At 41.0% G+C, this 21,275-nt stretch overlaps 1 protein-coding gene across 1 annotated transcript in view; it reads left to right on the forward strand.

Annotated features, from left to right (window-relative positions):
• il1rapl1a (interleukin 1 receptor accessory protein-like 1a) overlaps positions 1–21,275 on the forward strand; it is a 171,385-nt gene that overhangs the window by 98,217 nt on the left and 51,893 nt on the right. Inside the window, exons 3-5 of the mRNA XM_060928679.1 lie at positions 3,086–3,272; positions 3,400–3,553; positions 15,328–15,402. Coding sequence (XP_060784662.1) covers positions 3,086–3,272; positions 3,400–3,553; positions 15,328–15,402 — 416 coding nt within the window. The remainder of the gene's footprint in view (positions 1–3,085; positions 3,273–3,399; positions 3,554–15,327; positions 15,403–21,275) is intronic.

Genomic DNA, 21,275 nt, shown 5'->3' on the forward strand with positions numbered 1-21,275 from the left:
TCCATCCAGAGTTGCGTTAATTTTTCCCCAAGATCTTGTCTTGATAATGGAAGAGTTGAACCACACTGTAAAGTTTTCTCGAGCACATCCCAAACACTTTCAATGGGGTTAAGGTCAGGATTCTGTGGTGGCCAATTCATGTTTGAAAATGATTCCTCATGCTCCTTGAAACACTCTTTCACCATTTGAGCCCTAATTTTATGCCTGTGACATCAGGGAAGAAAACCATCCATTGATGTGATAACCTGGTCATTCAGTATACTCAGGTCATCCACTGACTTCATTTTATTGACCCATAATGTTGCTGAGCCTCGACCTGACCAAGTAAAGCAACCCCAGATCATAACACTGCCTCCAGAGGCTTGTTTTTGAAGGGCAGTGGCTTTCTCCTTGCAACCCTGCTATGCACACCATTGTTGTTCAGTGTTCTCCTGATGGTGGACTCATGAACATTAACATTAGCCAATGTGAGAGAGGCCTTCAGTTGCTTGAAAGTTACCCTGGGGTCCTTTCTGACCTCGCCGACTATTACACGCCTTGCTCTTGGAGTGATCTTTGTTGGTCGACCACTCCTGGGGAGGGTAACAATGGTCTTGAATTTCCTCCTTTGTACACAATCTGTCTGACTGTGGATTGGTGGAGTCCAAACTCTTTAGAGATGGTTTTGTAACCTTTTCCAGCCTGATGAGCATCAACAATGCTTTTTCTGAGGTCCTCAGAAATCTCCTTTGTTTGTGCCATGATACACTGCCACAAACATGTGTTGTGAAGATCAGACTTTGATAGATCCCTGTTCTTGAAATAAAACAGGGTGCCCACTCACACCTGATTGTCATCCCATTGATTGAAAACACCTGACTCTAATTTCACCTTCAAATTAACTGCTAATCCTAGAGGTTCACATACTTTTGCCACTCACAGATATGTAATATTGGATCATTTTCCTCAATAAATAAATGACCAAGTATAATATTTTTGTCTTATTTGTTTAACTGGGTTTTCTTTATCTACTTTTAGGACTTGTGTGAAAATCTGATGATGTTTTTGGTCATATTTATGCAGAAATATAGAAAATTCTAAAGGGTTCACAAACTTTCAAGCACTACTGTACATGATGCGTTCATCGTTTCATGTGCTTCCCTTCTTACCCTGACACACCCATCACTCAGGAATAGGGTCAGTTTGGACTCATCAGACCACATGACCTTTGTCCGTTGCTCCAGAGTCCACTTTTTATGCTCCCTAGCAAACTGATGCGTTTTCTTATTATTAGACTCACCAGCAAGTGGTTTTCTTATGCCTACACAGCTGTTTAGTCCCAATCCTACACTACCGTTCAAAAGTTTGGGGTCACTTTGAAATGTCCTTATTTTTGAAAGAAAAGCACTGTTCTTTTCAATGAAGATCACTTGAAACTAATCAGAAATCCACTCTATACATTGCTAATGTGGTAAATGACTATTCTAGCTGCAAATGTCTGGTTTTTGGTGCAATATCTCCATAGGTGTATAGAGGCCCATTTCCAGCAACTCTCACTCCAGTGTTCTAATGGTACAATGTGTTTGCTCATTGCCTCAGAAGGCTAATGGATGATTAGAAAACCCTTGTACAATCATGTTAGCACAGCTGAAAACAGTTGAGCTCTTTAGAGAAGCTATAAAACTGACCTTCCTTTGAGCAGATTGAGTTTCTGGAGCATCACATTTGTGGGGTCGATTAAATGCTCAAAATGGCCAGAAAAATGTCTTGACTATATTTTCTATTCATTTTACAACTTATGGTGGTAAATAAAAGTGTGACTTTTCATGGAAAACACAAAATTGTCTGGGTGACCCCAAACTTTTGAACGGTAGTGTATGAGTTCTCATTGCATCGTGGGTGTGGAAATGATCATACTTTCACTATCAAACATAGCAACAAGTTCTACTTTTCTTTTTTTTTTTTTACAATTCAACTTCACCAAGTGTTTAAGTGATCTCCAGTCACAGTTGAGATTTTTTTTTTCAGATCAAATTTCTTCTGCAAAGATGACAGTTCATCACTATCCTTCCAGGTTTTAATAATGCGTTGGACAGGCCTTAGCCCAATTCCAGTAATTTCAGCAATCTCCTTAGTTGTTTTCTGTGTTTGATGCAGGCCAATCATTTGACCCTTCTGAAACACAGTAACAGCTTTTCCACAACCACGGGAGACGTCTTCCAACATCGTTGTTTAAGAAATGAGAAGCTACTCACTCCATCAGTTAGGGTTTAAAGATTGTTGCCAGCTGAAACACATTAATCATTGCAGTAATTATCCAATGAAAGGCTCTTATGTATTTTTTTTCTATTTAAATCCAATTATTATTATTATTTTTTTTTTGGCCAGGCTGTGTATCTCAGAAGCTACAAAAATGTTGAGGGTCTTAAACAGTACAAACTCAACTAGATAAGCAGGTAACTGAATAAATCATATAAAGTCTAATTTTAGAGGGGGAAAGCCGTAAAGGTTTCCTGTGGGTTATTGATATTAAGATTAGGATTAGATTTAGGTGTAAACATTCTGCAGAATTAATTAGCTGCGTTCATAATCATGTCAATGGAAGAGCCTCATGAGGAAAGTAAGCCAAAAGAAAGAAAAAGGAAATGAGAGACAGGTTGCTGTATTAACATGTTGGGTTGTCTTCCCTGTAACTTGAACCATGTGTGTAATGAACACAACAGATTAGTCCCCTAAAAGCTAATCAACTGATGAAAGTCACCAGTGAGATCATTTGCAAGATTCTTAGCGGGGGTAACGAGCTTCGCCTCATTGCTAGCCATACTAGCCAGCACAATTAACATTTCTTTATTTCAGCACTGGTGCAGATTTTCCACTCCCTCAGAGAGGTCAGGTTTAATCAGCTGAACTCAGCTATGAACAAAAGTCCTTCACAGGCTAGTTTTAAATGGTCAATTATTTAATAGCTGAGTAGAGTTTAAACTGCAGATTTACGCCAGTTATCACACTGATTTAACCATTTCTCATGTATTCATGCAGCGGGAACCCTCATATGTGGAGCAGTGTGTAGTTGAGTGTGAAGTGTGTTTCTCTCTGGCTGTAACAGGAACTCGACGTTCTGCATGAAGGTGTCCATGAATCTGCTTGTGGCTGATAATGACACAGCGGCCTGTTATAACTCCAAACTGCGCTACACGGAGAAGGCCGAACTGGGCAAGAGCAAGGACGTTTCATGCCCTGATATCCAGGACTTCATCCAGCCTGGCCAGGAACCACAAATAACGTGGTACAAGGTAGTGTTGAGTGTGTTTGCCTTCTGGCTGTCATTGGTCTGTTTATGCTTGATAGGTTTATTGTATTTTCTCTTCTCTCTCTCTCGCTCGCTCACTCACTTGCTCTTGTGCTTTTTCGGGTGAGCAGGAGTGCAGTGAGTGGCAGTGGAGGCCAAGTATACTGCAATCTGGAGACACTCTTTCCATCCAGGAAGTGACAGAGGATGACATTGGGAACTACACCTGTGAGCTGCCCTTCTCAGGCTTCCTCGTGCGCCGAACTACTTACCTGAGTGTGACAGGTAATACTCAAATGTGTATGAATTCCTGTGCACATTTTGGAGCTGTGTCTGAGGCTCATCACTTGATGCGTTCTTCACACACATGGCGTAAGAGGATAGATATAACAGGATAGTCCGAACTCAATGAGGTGGCTACAGTGAGAATGGGGAAGAACAGGATAGAACAGATTAATGTATGTATTTAATACGCCGTGCTTCTCTTTTCTTGAGGCTGTTTAATAAAGCGATTTCAGGGTGCTGTGTCTTCATAACGTTAACTGCAGTGATAAAGCACTTCATTATAGAGCTTTGACAGCACAGCAGACCCACTTTACTGCACTCGCATGCACACACACTTAACTTCCATTATTTCTGTGACCTTCCAGCTGCTCATGCACGCACACACACACACACACACACACACACACACACACACACACACACACACACACACACACACTCACACACACATGTGCGCGCACACTTTTCTGCAGACGCATGCGCATGCTTAGCTTTATCTCGGTCATCCATTAAATATAAATTTGTGCCAGTAAGAACCGCACAATTAATTGGATATTAAATGGCTGGGTGCAATTAGCTAATCATGAAAGGCATTGGCCAGTGTGTTCCATTTGTAGCGTGTTCACTGCATCAGAATGAATCATGCCAGCATTACTCAGCAAATGATCTATAGAACAAACCACAGCCGCTATTGATGAGTGTGCTGGGAGTCGAGTGACCAGCGGCAGATGTTCCTGTTGAGTGTTCTGATAAATCACAGGCTTTCGCCTGGTCCATATTAGTCTTCTTCTGAGCAGAGTACTCAAATGTGCATAATCTGTTCACTGCACTTGCATCAATCAAGAAAATCGCACTTATCTGTCTGGGCTTAGCTGAACAGTCAGTTATGGACTTAATCACTGCTGATATTATGGCACTGGAATAGGAAGTGTAATAGCTTCTGTAAAGGTTAAAATGTCTTTGGACTAAACTTGTTTCCGAATGGCTGAAAATACTATTGAGTTTCTTTACGTATCATCACTTGAGGATATGTCACCATCATGACTCTTTAATGAGCTTTTAACCATATTAATATCAGTAAGAAATTATGCATATGTTCTGGTTAATTAAGGCATGCGTTTATAAGCTTAGAAAGATGGAACTTTGGTCTTGGTTGGTCACTCAGCTATGGTTTTAATCATCACTGACTGACAGTGAAATAGGATGTGAGTTGCAAAATGTATAAAGGGTACAACTATATGGGAAGTTGTTAATTTATTTCTGGGTTTTTTTTGTCTTAATTTACTCAGAGTTGTCAGTATAGTATATATTACACTGTTGTAAATGCAATACGTGTGTCAGATAAATTGGCAAATCAGTGAAGTGTTGTAGTCTCATGTCAACACATCTATCTTTATTTCCCAGAGTGCACTCCTGACTACAGATATGACTAACATGGACCTCGGTGTAACAATTCACCCGATCCACTATTCGATTTCCCACAATATTTTTGAAAAAAAAAATTAAGGAAATTTTCCATCCATCCATCCGTTATCTGTAACCGCTTATCTTGTGCAGAGTCGCGGGCAAGCTGGAGCCTATCCCAGCTGACTATGGGTAGGGTACACCCTGGACAAGTCACCAGGTCATCGCAGGGCTGATACATAGAGACAAACAACCATTCACACTCACATTCACACCTACGGTCAATTTAGAGCCACCAATTAGCCTAACCTGCATGTCTTTGGACTGTGGGGGAAACCGGAGCACCCAGAGGAAACCCACGCGGACACGGGGAGAACATGCAAACTCCACACAGGAAGGCCCACGTCAGCCACTGGGCTCGAACCCGAACCTTCTTGCTGTGAGGCGACAGTGCTAACCACTACACCACCGTGTTGCCCTTAAGGAAATTTTATTCCCAAAAGGGAAAAAAGTAACATTTATTTTCCTATTCTTCATCCACTTAAATATTCCTTATGTTAAATTTAAAAAAAAAGTTAATTTTCTCAATAGTTAACAATAATTATTTGCCCGCATTTGTAAAGGTTAGAGTAAAATATAATAGCTTATTAACTAAAATATTCCTTTTGTTAAAAATGAAAAAAGTTAAGAACAAACAGGCCTTTTCTTAATAAAATTTTATGAACATTTACTACCTCCATTTGCTTCTCTTTTCTTTAGCTTGCAGCAGGCTGTAAAAAGAGAGCTCCGATTTCTTGTTAAACTTATTTTCACAGCAGCTTTTTTTGTGTGCGCATGCGCGTGTGCATGCATGCATGTATGCATGGCATTAGAGCTGTGTTACTTCCGCCTAGAGTGAAGTCACGTGCATTCCTGCTATTGTACATTATTGCGCTCTTTGCTGCCTAAACAAAGCAATTACCTCCAGGAAAAATGAAGAGAATCTGCAGCCTGATAATATTCTCAATTCATTTTTTTTTATTTCAACAATTTAAATAATTGTAAATTTGTATTGTGATTTATCATTGCATGATATATCGCTACATGCCTACCTGGACCCCAACTTCCAGTTCACACGCTCAAGTTCATCTGATTCCATTACACACACTTGGACTTAATCACCACCACACTTAATCACTAAGACATGTTGCAAAATATTCATACAGCACTGTTCATGCATTTGACATACCAGACTTTTATTTCATGTTTGCTCATTCTGGTTTTGACCCTCATTTGTTGACTCATTTCCTGATCATAGTCTTGTCCTCTGAATACCTGTTTGTACCTCACCTGAGCCTTTGCCTGATTCCGAATTCTGTCTTTGATATTGTGCTTTGGATTTGTTTGTACTTGCCAGTATTTACTTTGAATAAAAGCATTTGCCACAACTGTCATCATCTTTACCACCTGACAAGCAACAGACAATGTATTAATGTTAGAGATCACTGTCTTGATACAGAGCGTTATCAAGTGATCTAGATTTAACGACCCCATATATTAATGAGTAACTACGAGAAATAATATACAGCGTGGTGGAAACCAGTCTTTTGACACTTTTTTGTTATTTAATATAGTTCCAGTGCATATATCTACTTCAGATTTAAACAGATTAACCAAGATATGTTTAAAAATGGAATTGATAGGGACAACATTTTTGGACACTATATTTCACACAAAAAAAAGTAGTCATTATGAAGGCAAAGGGGTTTCCTAAAGTTCTCAGGGAAATCATTATTCAACAACACTTGACTGGAAAAAGCTACAGCAACACAGCATAGCCATATCTGTCTCTATAACTGTTCATGGAATGACAATTAATCATTTCACAATGTGCACTAAAACAAATGAGAAGGAAGGTAAGAGAGCAGCAGAGAGTCACTCAAAAAGAGTTGCAGGATAACCTGAAAGCAGCAGGGACAATAGATACACAATGAACAATAGGCATGATCTGCACTGAAATCATCTTCATTCCTGCACCTCATGCAAAAATCCTCTACTAAAAAACACATCTAAAATTCACACATGAGTATTAGACACATTTTTGAACAAAACAGAACAAGTGTTTGGCAATAATTCAGCTCATTGTATTTGGAGACAGAAGGGCTGTTCATATGATCCCAAGAACACCATACCCACAGTGAAGTACGGTGGTGGGAGCATCATATTATGGGGGCTGCTTCTCTATAAATGGTACTGAAGCGTCTCACATCATCGAAGGAAACATGAATGGAGCAATGTACCAGGACATATTAAAGGAGGATTTATTCTCATCAGCCAAAAAACTGAATCTGGGAAGATGACTGTTTCAAAAAAAAAAAAACCTAAACATAGAGCCAAAAATAATACAAGACTGGATTCTATAATGAAGGTGAAGCCAATCTCCTGACTTTATTTTTGGAGGATTTTGAAATTGCAAAGTCCTTTAGGGGGACCCTTGTAACCTTGGGGAATAGAAGACGATTTTCCAAGAGGAACTGGGCAAAGATTTTAACCACAGTGCTGCAAAGACCTAATTGCTTCTTACCGTAGACATCTTAAAGCTGGAATTGCCAACAATGGCTTTGCGACAAAGAACTAATTTTGATAATAGGTGGAGTCTGAATACTTTTTCCCTATCAGTTTCTTTTTCTTTCTTTCTTTCTTTCTTTCTTTCTTTCTTTCTTTCTTTCTTTCTTTCTTTCTTTCTTTGACATTGTGTGTGTAGGTTTGAAGTGGATATATGAAATTAAGCGCATTGCTGCCATTCCAGAAAAAGAAAACTGGATCAGTGTCACGTTATAGCATGAAAACTTTATCAAAAGATATTTTCACATTATTATGACATCCAAACTTATAACATTATAACAAGAAACTTTTCTTGTTTTTAACAATATACTGTACTATTTATCTTTTCAGAATATGATAAATTATTATGTTATAAAACTTTTCATATAATGTGGTAAGTTTGTATGTCACAATAACATGAAAACATCATGTTAAAATGTAAAAACATCTTGTTATAACAATAAACGTTTCACGTTATAACGTGATACTGATCAGTTTTTCTTTTTCTGCCGTGGCAGCAATACACTTCCTTAAAGCTGGACGGCCTTTCGATTTCATAAAATCGGTGAAATTTAGTTCCCTCTGAAATTTGGTCATTGCGATGCATGTTTATTTCTATAATATCTAAAAACCCCAGGCCATTCTGTGGCTGGCAAGTTATTTAATTTGAGGGGATTCCCGAGCAAATAACGTGCATGAAATCACTCGCTTTGTGCAGTCAAGCAGACAGAGGAAGTCCGTGTGCGCATGCGCAGGTTTACCACCTTCTTCTTTTGGGTTTTACAGCAGCTGGCATCCACAGTGTTGCATTACGGTCATCTAAAGGTTTACCTTGACCGTGCACTGACAGTTACATCATTCTGTTGTTAAACGAACAGCTGATCACACCGAAGTTCTCGCTGACTGCTGATATTTATTAGTTTGGCCCTGCGTTTCCTTTCCTTCGCAATGTAACATCTTTTCTTCTCGCTTTCCGTTACTGTAGTCGGTCTTTCACGTTCCATTCGCACCCTCACGTCCTCCATTTTTCTCTCCGGTTTCAAATTTGTATCCCACAATGCTTTGCATGAACGGGGAAAGCCCACCATGTGATGCATGACATACTGTAGTATCTTGAATTGGATCATAGTCAAGCAGGAAAAGATAGCAGAGAATTTAGGGCCACATGGCCCTAAATTCATTAATTGTTCTATTGAAAAAAGAAGAAGAAAAAGAAAAAATGGAAGTCTGTGATTCTAATTCAGTAGCTTTTGGTCAACTAAAGAAAAATAATTGGGTGTTGGGAAAATTCTTTTTATGACCTACACTTGAAAAATCTGAAAGGCAGTCTACCTTTAACAACTGGAAGTATGTCAAATAACAAAAACAAAAGTGTCCAAAACACTTTTTCCCTTCATTGTCGTAGCTATGAAGGAACTATATTTATAGGAAATGTCTGTAATTATAAGATACAGGTAATGAGAGTTTAAGGGGTTCAAGAGCCTTGTGACCAGAATCATTAAAGAATGAGAATGATACAGTAATTAATTCTGTAATTTTAGATGCTAAAAAACAAAACAAAAACTATTATGCACTTATAATGTGATTGCGGTGCTTTGCTGGCCACTGGTTTTATGATTATACAAATTCAACTAATCAGCTAAAGTCATCGGCCTTTCTGTGAGCCATTTACCATACTGATGAATTCTGAACACACTGATGAACACACAAGGGAATTACACTCTCCACAACCAGAAACTGTGTAAGTTCATGCTCCGTTGGTTTCGCTGCTTGTAATCAAACAGATGGTCTGTGATTAACAGCAATAATCAACAGGTCCGGTGGTTATGTGATCAGTAATAGTAGACCAGACGTACATACTGCCTGTGCTATGATTGTGTAGTTTGTGCAGTGAAGCAGATTTTGTGGTAAGATCTGGATCACTGCAGCGTTATAAAGAGAAAAAAAATTCAAGTTAGCATATGGCTGAGATTAGCTGAATATCGTCTGATTTTAAGTTCCAAATGATGAAAAAATGAAAGCCCTGTTCCAAATGTTCACAGTTGAGTTGTGTACATGTGTCTGATGGAGTGCTGGATCAAGGCTCACTTCCAGATATTGGCCATTTTCAACTGCAGCATGCTTACAGTAATTGTGCCGGGGTCTGCCCCTCGTGCTCCATCAGTTCTTTTGGATTTTTTTTTTTGTTCTTGTAAAGTCTGTTGGCCTTCAGCCTGAGAAAAGTAACAGCTCAGAGACACAAAATGGCTTTCTTGTTTTTGAGTATACGTTGACAATCTATTACTGCAAACATGATTTTAGACCTTCAGGCTTTTGTGTGTGTGTGTGTGTGTGTGTGTGTGTGTGTGTGTGTGTGTGTGTGTGTATGGGGGGTGTTGGGATGCATTGCACGGTCTATTCAAAACAATCATATTCAACATGTACACTCAATCTAAATGACAAGAAGATATCTCAGTCAGGATAAGGTATATTAGCTTTAATACTCTGTGTGCGCATGCACACACGCACACACACACACACACACACACACACACACACACACACACACACACACACACACACACACACACTTCTGTCTTTGTGGGGACCCACTGACATGATGCATTCCCTAGCCCCTTACTCCAACCTCAACCATCGCAACTAAATACCTAGCCTCAACCCTAAACCCTCAACCTCATTCTATCCTGGGGCCGCATTACAGAAAGTTCCTAACTTGAGAATCTCATCTTATCTGTCTAGTTCCCGTGGCAACGGCACTTTAGGATCATATTTAGGAAAAGGCTATTACAGAACAGCCGTTCCTAACGCTGTTGTCCTATCCTATCTCAAGTTAAGAAAAGTGTATTACAGAAGCATCCTAACTTCTAAAAAAACTAAAAAATTCTTAAATACCCGTCCTAACTTTAGGATATCCCCACCGCTGTCCTAACTGTCATTTTTACTGTATAAATCAGCTAGTAGTCTACTATTAGACAGAATGGCAGGTATTTTGCTTTTGAGGCAACAACAACAACGTAACCGGAATTTGTTTATTGAAAGGCAGTTGGTAGACCAAAACGACGTTTTAAGGTTTGATGACAAAACTTTGATAAATCGCTACCGGTTACCCCGGGCCATGATCATACAGTTAGCTGATAAACTGCGGCCAGATTTAGAGAGGCCGACTCGTCGACATGGGGCTCTCCCGGTTATAACGTTTCAATTTCATCCGGTTTAAAATTTAAAGCCCGTCGTTGTTTGTCCATACTGTTTACGTCTCTTGCTGTCTCGTGTCAAGTCGTCACTTGTAGCAGGGTATTGTTTCTGTTGTAGCAGCTAGCCAGAGATCACTGGACGTTACTTCACGAGACACAGTGTAGCTTTCGTTGCTAGGTAACAGACATTAAAGGCGATCATAGATGTTTCGATCGGTTATTTAGGAATCCTAACTCGAGATAAGATAAGAATCCTAAATGAAGTTAGGATTTGCTTCTGTAATACCAAACTGAAAAGAATCCTATCTCACAGCTGTCCCATCTTAACTTTTGACTTAAGATAGAAACTTTCTGTAATGCCGTCCCTGAACCCTAAAACTGAGCCTTAACCCTCAAACAGCCCTTTGAAGAAGTGAGGACCAGCCAAAATGTCCTCAAGTCCCAAAAATGTTGGTAAAAAGCATACTCCGGTCCTCAATATGTAGCAAGTATAAGTGCGTGGGCATGCGCATGCACACAGACACACGCACACGCATGCATGCACACACGCACACACAGTGGGGGAGTCTGTTGTGAAAGAAAGTCAATCAGGGAGAAAACTGGATTAAAATGTCACAATGAAGACAAAGATATCACAACTGCTCATGTGTGCGTGTGTGTGTGTATAGAGGGCACTGATATTATTAGGGGAGATAAATGTGAACAGAGATGACTGAGTATGATTGACTATCATTTCCTATCAAATTATAGACACACACAGTCTCCTCTCACACTCCTTCACTCACACAAACAACGAATGAGCTGTAATACTCAGAGGAGATTACAACCAATCATCTTCCATTATATCTGACACTTCTGTGAATCACTCGTTTTTAATGTTGCATATGGTCCAGTAAAGACTACATTTTAGAGAATAAGTAAGATTTTCTTCCAGGTTAAAAAACACTACTCTGAAAAACCCCTAGCTAATAAAAACAAACTAGTTAGCTGGACTAAGAGGACTGAACTCCGAAGAGTTCAGTAAAGAACACGAGAGCATCGATTTGCTCCTAATTAAGGGAACTGTAATGCTACTTATCAACACTCGCACTGCTTTAGTCCCTGCCACAATAAGAGTGTTAGGAGTCTAATTGCTTGTCTCTAAGCTTTACATGGGCGAAGATTCATGGAAACAGCACTTGCAACCATGCGCGTTGATGTACTTACACATTTTTCTGTGTGAAAGCTATTTCAGATTACACAGTTTCCATGGCCACCTGTGTGGTGACCATGCCAACAGCAGATTGGGACTGGATGCTGTGCATGTGTATGGATGTGTGTGTGTGTGCGCGCGCGCGCAAGAGCGGCCTGTGGAGGTGTGCCAAGGGCGATGCCAATCCTTTCTCTGATCCACACACCTTAGTCCAACGGTGCCCACGCTACTGAATCACCATAGAAACAGGAAGTGAAGACACTTTCGCTCAAGTTAGACTTGTAGTGTAAAAACAGCTTCGGAGAAGCAGCTATGGAGTCCGAACGCTGGAGATAAGAAATACTCCTGTTCCGACATATAGTGCAGCATTAGGAATAAACAGGCCTCTCTGGAGAGCCTGTAGATCTGAAGCTGTGCACTTCTTTTCCTGATGTTGTTTCAGGCTCATGCAGGCTTCCCATGGTGCACTGGGGTTGTGATCACACATACTTTACACATGCTCACAACACCATGCATCTGTTAAGTCTAATCAGGGCAAGGTGTGTGTGTGTGTGTGTGTGTGTGTGTGTGTGTGTGTGTGTGTGTGTGTGTGTGTGTGTGTCCTTAATCAGGGTGGAGTGTTATGTAATCATAATTAATTAAGGCTTAATTACAGAAGCTGCTAAATTCTTGCTAAGTGTCTAAGCCCTTGAGCACGCACACACACACACACACACACACACACACACACACACACACACACACACACACAAAGTGATGCTTGCAACATCAATTCATTTTTAATGTATCTCACTTGTGTGTCTCTCGCTCGCCTTCTGATGTTTTATATCAAATCCACGCATTTGTCAAGAACACATACACATGAGTAACTCTCCATATAAAGATCTTGCTGTGACAGGAAAACAGCTCCACAGGCTCAGGACGGTTCTCTAAAATGGAACATATGCACTTCTTTCGGCCGTGGTGGTGTACTCCCCAAATAGCTCCTCGTGTCTTTTGAAGCATCAAATGTGCCCTATTTTTTCTCGTAAGGAACACAGTTAAGGGAAGGGCACAGCTTGTAGTGTTCTGCTTGGCATCTCAGCAGTGGTCACACCTTAGTGTCTAAGTCCACACTGTAGAGTGGATCGGAGTGTGTGATTCCGTTTAAGGGGTGTATCTAATGCATCGTGTGTAGCTGGATGGGTGTGTACTGATCCGCTGATAGAAATAAAAAGTATTGTAACAGCTTCAGGGGGTTGTGGCGACTTAGAGTTCAGATCTATTATTCACGCTGCACAGCACACACACACTTCAGGGAAGCTCATGTAATACACAGCAGAGACTGCGACGAGGAGACAGTTTATTTCGCTTGCGGTATGTGTGTATGGGAAAAAGAGCTGTGAATCTCAGAAGGAGTCTGTACTATAACACTTCTCCTACTCTCAGTCTGTCAGTCACAAACCGTATGAACAGTCTGAGAGTGGGTATGTATGTGTGTGTGTGTGCATGCTATAACGACACCACACACACACACACACACACACACACACACACTGGAAAGTAGAGGTTAAATAGAGGACCACTTTGCTTCACCCCCCCTCCTTTTTCTCAGTAGATTCCATCCTGCCGTGTCTAACCGCTCTCCCACAGTGCTGGCTCGCGCTCCTCTATCTTCCTCTCCTTCTGCACGCCATCCCCCAAATCACACCCCTCCCTTGTTCCTGAGCCAGCCCACACCACTTTTCCAGCTTTCTCACCAGGAATGAAGGAACGGACGGACACGTGAAAATGTTCTCGTTGTCCCCTCTCCCTTGGGAGATGGGCTTCTGCATTTATTCCTAATGCATTATGTTGATGAGAGCATTTAGCATATGCATTTAGCTACAGCGCTTTTAGGGAGTCCTTATTAAGGAAATACGGTTGCGCTTACCATGCTAATGTATTATCCTTCAGTATTTCATTCAGCGATGCTCCGTGTTACTTTCTGCCTTTCTTTCACTTGTCACAGTAAAATATTCAGTCTAAAGTGTAATAGCAGGAGCAGGAATAAAGGCTCTAATTACACAGCATAGTTTAAATCGGAGTGTTTTAGAATACTCATTTTACTTGATCCCAATTTAAATGTAATATTTTCTATCTGACTGCACTCCTTTACCCGAATTGTGCCCAATTACGGTTACATCCCATGGGTGAGCTGCTGTGCATAATAACAATTCTGTATTTTCCAGCCATTCTCAGAAAGAGCAAGATGAGTTTGAGCTTTTTTACTTTGGAGTATCCTGAGAGAATTGTCGCACGCTTGACCTTTAAAAGCTTGAATATTGTTGCTCGAGTGTTGGTAATTTAACTTACTTTGTGTCAGGTTGTTTCCTGAAGGCGTGACCGGTGTGATTTGAAGCAGTAGGACTGATTGAGTATGCAATATACCATCACCGACAGACATCTTAAGCTTCTTGTGATAGTGTTGTAAATAAAAGCATGTGCATGACATAAAAAATTGAAGATAAACACACAATATGTGTGTGTGTGTGTGTGTGTGTGTGTGTGTGTGTGTGTGTGTGTGTGTGTGTGTGTGTGTGTGTGTGTTTGAGTGCATTCCTCTAGTTCAGAAGTGCTGTCTGGAAAGTATATGCTATGGGTCAGGGCTGTGATGAGAATATATTCCACCAGAGTAATTCATTAATTTGCTGCTTGCCAGCCGCCACTGGCCCGGACTAATCTGGCAGGAAGGGCCAGTGCGCTTTCTGCCGGCGAAGGAAAATTGGATTTTGGATGAGCGATCACACGGCTTAAAACTCCACCAGTGCCCCCGTCTGTTAACCACACACCACATCACACACACTCACAGCTCAAAGGCAGTCTGGTGTTAAGAACAGGACCTATACACCAGTACCTATAATACACCTTCTCTAATTTCCTCTCTCTTCGCCGTCACCTTGATTCATTCACACATGCCCGCGCGCACACGCATGCAAACCTTCACACTCATACATCCAATAACCTCCCCAGATTACAACATGTACGCAAGGAGCGAAGCAGTTTGTTGTATTTGCATGTGCTCGAATGACTGTAGCTGAACAAATAAGACTAGAGCAGTCTTGAGAGAGCAGGACACACGGAGAGGGAAAGAGAGGGGGAGAGAGAGAGAGAGAGAGAGCGCTGAGCTGGTGCTGGAGGGAATGACCTGTAATTTGCAGACTGCCTACGCAGCAAGAGAGATTCTAAAGCGATGTGAGCGAGTGAGTGAGTGAGTGAGTGACAGCGTGTGTTGGAAATGGACAGAGAGAAGCAAAGAATGAATATCTGTGGCATATGCGCATGTGATTTAGCTGCACTTTACTGAAACTGGTTATATAAAGGAGACAGGACAATGTGATATTAATGGTCAGTCTAACCTTGTGTGTGCGTGTGTTTTACAGCTCCTCTGACTGAAGAGCCTCCGAAGATCCTGTTCCCTTCTGAAAACAAACTCCTCACCTTAGACATGCAGATAGGTAAGAGTGATGTGTGTTTAGACTGACTATCTATCTATCTATCTATCTATCTATCTATCTATCTATCTATCTATCTATCTATCTATCTATCTATCTATCTATCTATCTATCTATAAAAAATCAATGTTATTTAAGTGATTTCCTTTTAGATACCACGGATAAGGCTAGAATATTTTCTTTGGTACAACATTATATAGCGAGAGAGAGAGAGAGAGAGAGAGAGGGGATGATGATGAGATAACCAAAGGTTAGACAGCTGTATTAATAGCATAGAGTGGAGTGAGATTTCGGTTTGCCTTCACTGCAGCGTTGTGTATTTGTGTGTAGGAGTGGGAATCTCTAGTGACCTCACAATCTGATGCGATTTCGATTCAGAGTGCCACAGTGTCATTATAAATAGATCCTTTATGCATCTTAATGCGCCTTTATTTCTGATTTCTGTAGCCTACAGGATCATTTTCTTCCAGTACGGCCACTTGCTGCAATTTAAACGGAACATAGTGTACACTAAGCTTGTGCGATATTGATTTATTTTCATGCTCGGAATTTACCTTTAAAAAATCTTGATAAATGATTTCATTGTCCAGGTTAAAAGCCAGGAAAACAAGCATTTCTACCATTTAAGGTTTAAGGAGGTGTAATAACATTATTAGCTGTGCAGGTGGGATGTTTGCTGGTTGTCTTAATTTCGACATGGCAGAGATTTTCTCTGTTGCTCAGTGTTTCAACATGTCTGAGTGCTGACCGGTGCAGGAGAGGAACAACGGTGTATTTAATTATTATCCTATCTTCATCATCATCATCATCATCATTAATATCACTGACATACGCAGGGGCGCCGCCAGAAATTTTGGGCCCCATGAAAGATTAGAATTTTGGGCCCCCCAACTTTGCCCACCCTCGTCACAATTGCACTATTGTCATTATTTGACTTTTGATAGCCCATGGACCTTGAGTTTGTGACTTTGTTATTACATTTTATGTATTAACCAATGGTTGAAACCAATGGTTTAGAACGTGTGAACATTCCACACACGTAACCATGTCAAACACTTGACTGGTGCCCGTTATTAGCAACACTTTAATCTAGCAAACTGTATATGGCGCTCGCTCATTAAAAACTTCAATCCTAAAGCATTTATGGGTTGTATTGCTGCTTACCTCCTTCTCCAAAGGGGGTTTCAGTGGTTTGGTAGGGCGGAGGTCCCCCTGAGGCTGAATCTGTGCATATTTAGGGCACCCCATTAGTTATGAAACTGGTTATTAGCACTAGTTATTAACACCAGCATAACGTAATAGTTCATCTTGCTTATCACACAAGTCAGTTCAGTTATTAAAATGGAAAAAATGTCACTGTACAAACTGTAAAAGTGTTCTCTTGATAGGCTAATCCAACCACGTTCATACTGTTCATTTACCATTCGCTAATATTTTGAACACACATGTGAGCGATAGCTACCTTTCTTTGGGAAAAACTGAGTGACCAGTTGCCTGCCTCTCCGGTCCCTCTCAGCTTTCAGCTGCCTTTCTTTACGTTTTTGACAGCCACTCTTCATATTTAGCGATCATAGACTGTACGCACTTCACTGCTGGCTGGCTGGCTGCTGCACCGCGACACAGCAGCAAGTAGCGTTGCACTGATCAGCACACAGATTTAACGCGTCGCGCTTAAACCAGAACTGGACCGTACCATTTCGCAAAAGGGGGAGGGTTAAATGACTATGTTGAAGAACTCAAGAAATAGACAACCTTGTTCAATTAGCTGATTTTACCAGACGGAATATTGCATTGTTGTTATTTCAAAAGTCTTATTAAAATCATTAAAAGCATATTATCAGCCCCTTAAAGGGCCCCATGGCAGTGCTGGGCCCCTAGAATTGTTCTAACCTTTCCCCCCCTGGCGGCGCCCATGGATATACAGTACCAGTCAGGAGTTTGAACAGTGCTACTCATTCATATGTTTTTTTTTCCTGTATTTTGATTATTTTCTATATTGTAGAACAATACTGAAGACATCAAAATGATGAAATAACGTAAATTGAATTATGCGGTAAAAAAAAAAAGTTAAAAACAAAATATGTTTCATATTTTAGATTCTTCAAAGTAGCCACTGTTTACCTCGATGACACTTTACACAATACGGGCATTATCTTAACCAGCTTCATGAGGTAGTCACCTGGAATGCTTTTCAATTAAAAGTTGTGCCTCATCAAAAGTTAATTAGTGCAATTTCTTGCATTCTTAATTACTGTTTGAGATCAAACAGTAAATAGTAAGTAATAAAAATACAGTAAACAGTCCCATTCAACAAGCCAAGAAGCCTTTGTCACACGTACACTCAAGCACAGACTAAAGCACAGAGTGAAATTTAATCTCTGCATTTAATCCATCTGAAGCAGTGAACACACACAAGTGAGCAATGAGCATACACACATACCCAGAGCAGTGTGCAGCTGTGCTACAGCACCCAGGGAGCAGTTGTGGGTTAGGTGTCCTTGCTCAAGGGCACTTCAGCCCAACCTCATGCTGCCCCATGTTAACCTCACTGCATGTCTCTGGACTGTGGGGGAAACCGGAGCACCCGCACGCAGAGAACATGCAAACTCCACACAGAAAGGCCCCCGTCAGCAGCTGGGCTCGAACCCAGAACCTTCTTGCTTTGACGCGACAGTGCTAACCACCGTGCCTCCCTACTACAGCTGTAGTAATCCATATTATGTCAAGAACCGCTCAACTAAGTAAAGAGAAACGACATCCATCATTACTTTAAGACATGAAGTGTCTTTTAATTCATAAAAATAAAGAAAAAACAGGTGAATTCGAAGGTGTGTCCAAACTTCTGACTGGTACTGTATTTCTGATGTTAAATTTATAATTGTCAGATTGTCTGATTTGACCTAAGTCAAAGATACATTAGTAGATTTTATTTCATTTTAACAAACTCAAAACATTCTTTATTTATACTGACAGAAAGCAAAGGGGGTGGCACGGTGGTGTAGTGGTTAGTGCTGTCGCCTCACAGCAAGAAGGTCCGGGTTTGAGCCCCGTGGCTGGCGAGGGCCTTTCTGTGCAGAGTTTGCATGTTCTCCCCGTGTCCGTGTGGGTTTCCTCCGGGTGCTCCGGTTTCCCCCACAGTCCAAAGACATGCAGGTTAGGTTAACTGGTGACTCTAAATTGAGCGTAGGTGTGAATGTGAGTGTGAATGGTTGTCTGTGTCTATGTGTCAGCCCTGTGATGACCTGGCGACTTGTCCGGGGTGTACCCTGCCTTTCGCCCGTAGTCAGCTGGGATAGGCTCCAGCTTGTCTGCGACCCTGTAGAAGGGTAAAGCGGCTACAGATAATGAGATGAGATGAGATGAGAAAGCAGAGGGTGCCTGTTGGAGGTCGGTCTCGAGCATGTGGGTAGGGCTTCCAGGTTGTGTCAGTTAATATTGGAGAGTTCAAAACCCATGAGGAAACCATTCCAGATTCATAGATGTACTATATATACATATATTGCCATTTTATTGCGGAGAACAATACTGCACTTTTGGCGTATGTTTGAATAATAACTCACACTAGCAAAGGTGTCTGTATAACTGAATGTCATACTCTCTCTCTCCCTCTCTCTCTATCTAGTCCTCCAATGGGTATTACCTATGAGCGATTATTTCCAGCATGCACGCACTTACTACAGTCATGCTGTTTGTTTTGGTGAATGTTAAATGGAATGTTATAGGGCATACAGTGATCTACATACAGTATATTCTACACCACCATTATTTTAAATGTTCACTCTGCTAATGTGTTCTCTGTCTGCACTAATATAAAAATGCAAACAAATTAATGTTCAAGTCCATTTCCTTATTTAACATTTGGGATTTTTTATTATTATTATTATTTTTTTTTATCAAAAGTGAGAAATAAATAATTTATGTATAAACACATGTAAGAGCTTGACAATAATGCAAAATCTTTTTGACAGAGAATCATGCTCCAAGATTGGATCTTTTTTTTTTTCTCGCATCCCTATCTTTGCCTCGATGTTTGTAGGAGTGAGGAGTTTCTATCATGAGCCGACATCATCACATAGCACCGCATTGTTGTAGCTGTGAAAGGAAGCTGCATTTATAAATGCAAATCCTTTACTCTGAGTCCCCCGGCAATATTGGCCTCATACAGTGGTGAAATCTTTAGCAGGCCGATTCAGGATAGAGCCGCAACATATTTTGTGTGTGTGTGTGTGTATATGCGTGTGTGTGTGTGCATGTGTGTTGGACTGAGGCGCGTCTGTTTGTTTGGCCAGGAGTCAGCATGTGTGTGTGTGTTGCCTGTGAGAGCAGATTGGAGCATATTGCGCAGACTCTGGCCATGTTCTGTCTTCAAAGCGAGGGGAGAAAACAGGACAGCACGGAGACTCCGGAGCCATACACACGTGATGCCTCTGGCACTGCCAGCCTTTGGTCTGAATCTGAGCTGTGTGTGTGTGTGTGTGTGTGTGTGTGTGTGTGTGTGTGTGTGTGTGTGTGTGTGTGGTTCTGTCTGTCCCACCGTATGCCTGTCCACTTTCTGGCTTGGCTTTCCTTCTCTCACTCACACACACACACACACACACACACACACACACACACACACACACACACACACACACACACACACACCAACTCTCCCTACCTCAGATAAGAATAGGTGTAAGCTCCCGGTGACATCTAATTACACAGAGCAATGGATTACACAGAGAGAAAGAGGTACGAAGAGACATTGGAGGGAGAAGAAGCACGACAGAATTAGAGAATAATTGGCATGGCTCTGGCTGACTCATACAGCAGGACATTCAGAGTCGTATGAAAGAAGAGTGCTTCTTGTCAGCTGTATAATGCTGGTAAGAGCACTCTCTCTCCCTCTCTGCCATATAACTCTCTGGTTAAAACCTGAGCATTTATTGCTGTGAGGGTAATAGACTGGCATTATATAATAAACTTTTCACTCTGTGCCTTGGTGTTAAGGAATGAAAAATGATCGTTGCAGATAAGTCATTTTTGGAGTTGAATGATAGAGACAATGAGCTTTGGCTGAACCTATCATAGCATTATTAGTGGCCGCCAGGGAGAGCTTGGTGTTGCATGTGTGCACGCGCGTGCACACACACACACACACACATGGTTTGTCAAAACTGCATTCAGATTGTCACTCAGTCAGTACTAATCGTTAGGCACATATTGTGTACAATAGCGATGTAACCGAATACGAATACATTATTCAGATTGAACAGATGATGTGTTCTAAATGAATACAAATACAGATAGGAATAGGAGGCACACTATTATTCATTTTTGTTTGTTTGCTTTTGAAAGCTTGCCAGAAAGGTTGTCTGTCTGAGTCGAGTTGATCCCCTAGAGCGCAGCAGAAAAATTTGCGAGTGAGAGGTCTTTACTTTCGTTTGACATGGGTGTGTGACTGAAGGGCATGAGTATGAAGGGTGTGAGTTTCACACTCAAGGTCAAAGACTGCATTGCTTAAAATGAGTCATGCCTGGTCAGGATCACTGTGGTTTAAATTATCCTATTAGGGTGTTGGTTTATATTTTAAGAAACAGACTCCACTAAATGCAGAAAATATCACAGGCACAAACAGAACTGGATATGGGCTTCAACACCCCTGTAAGCTGACACTGCTGCCAATTCTACCTCTCTTTTTCAGTGTTTCCAAGGACATAGGGTTCATACAAAATAACTTCTGGTGTAGGTCATCCCTCTTCAGATTTAAATCCAAACAAAGACACATATTAATATGTGGAGCACTAAACACAAATACATAATTCCATGATATGTTACACCTCTACCCCTGTTGGATTAGAACATATGAAGTGTCACATGTACACTCAAACACAGTA

Source organism: Neoarius graeffei, chromosome 9, assembly GCF_027579695.1.
Source record: "Neoarius graeffei isolate fNeoGra1 chromosome 9, fNeoGra1.pri, whole genome shotgun sequence".
Classification (NCBI taxonomy): Eukaryota; Metazoa; Chordata; class Actinopteri; order Siluriformes; family Ariidae; genus Neoarius; species Neoarius graeffei.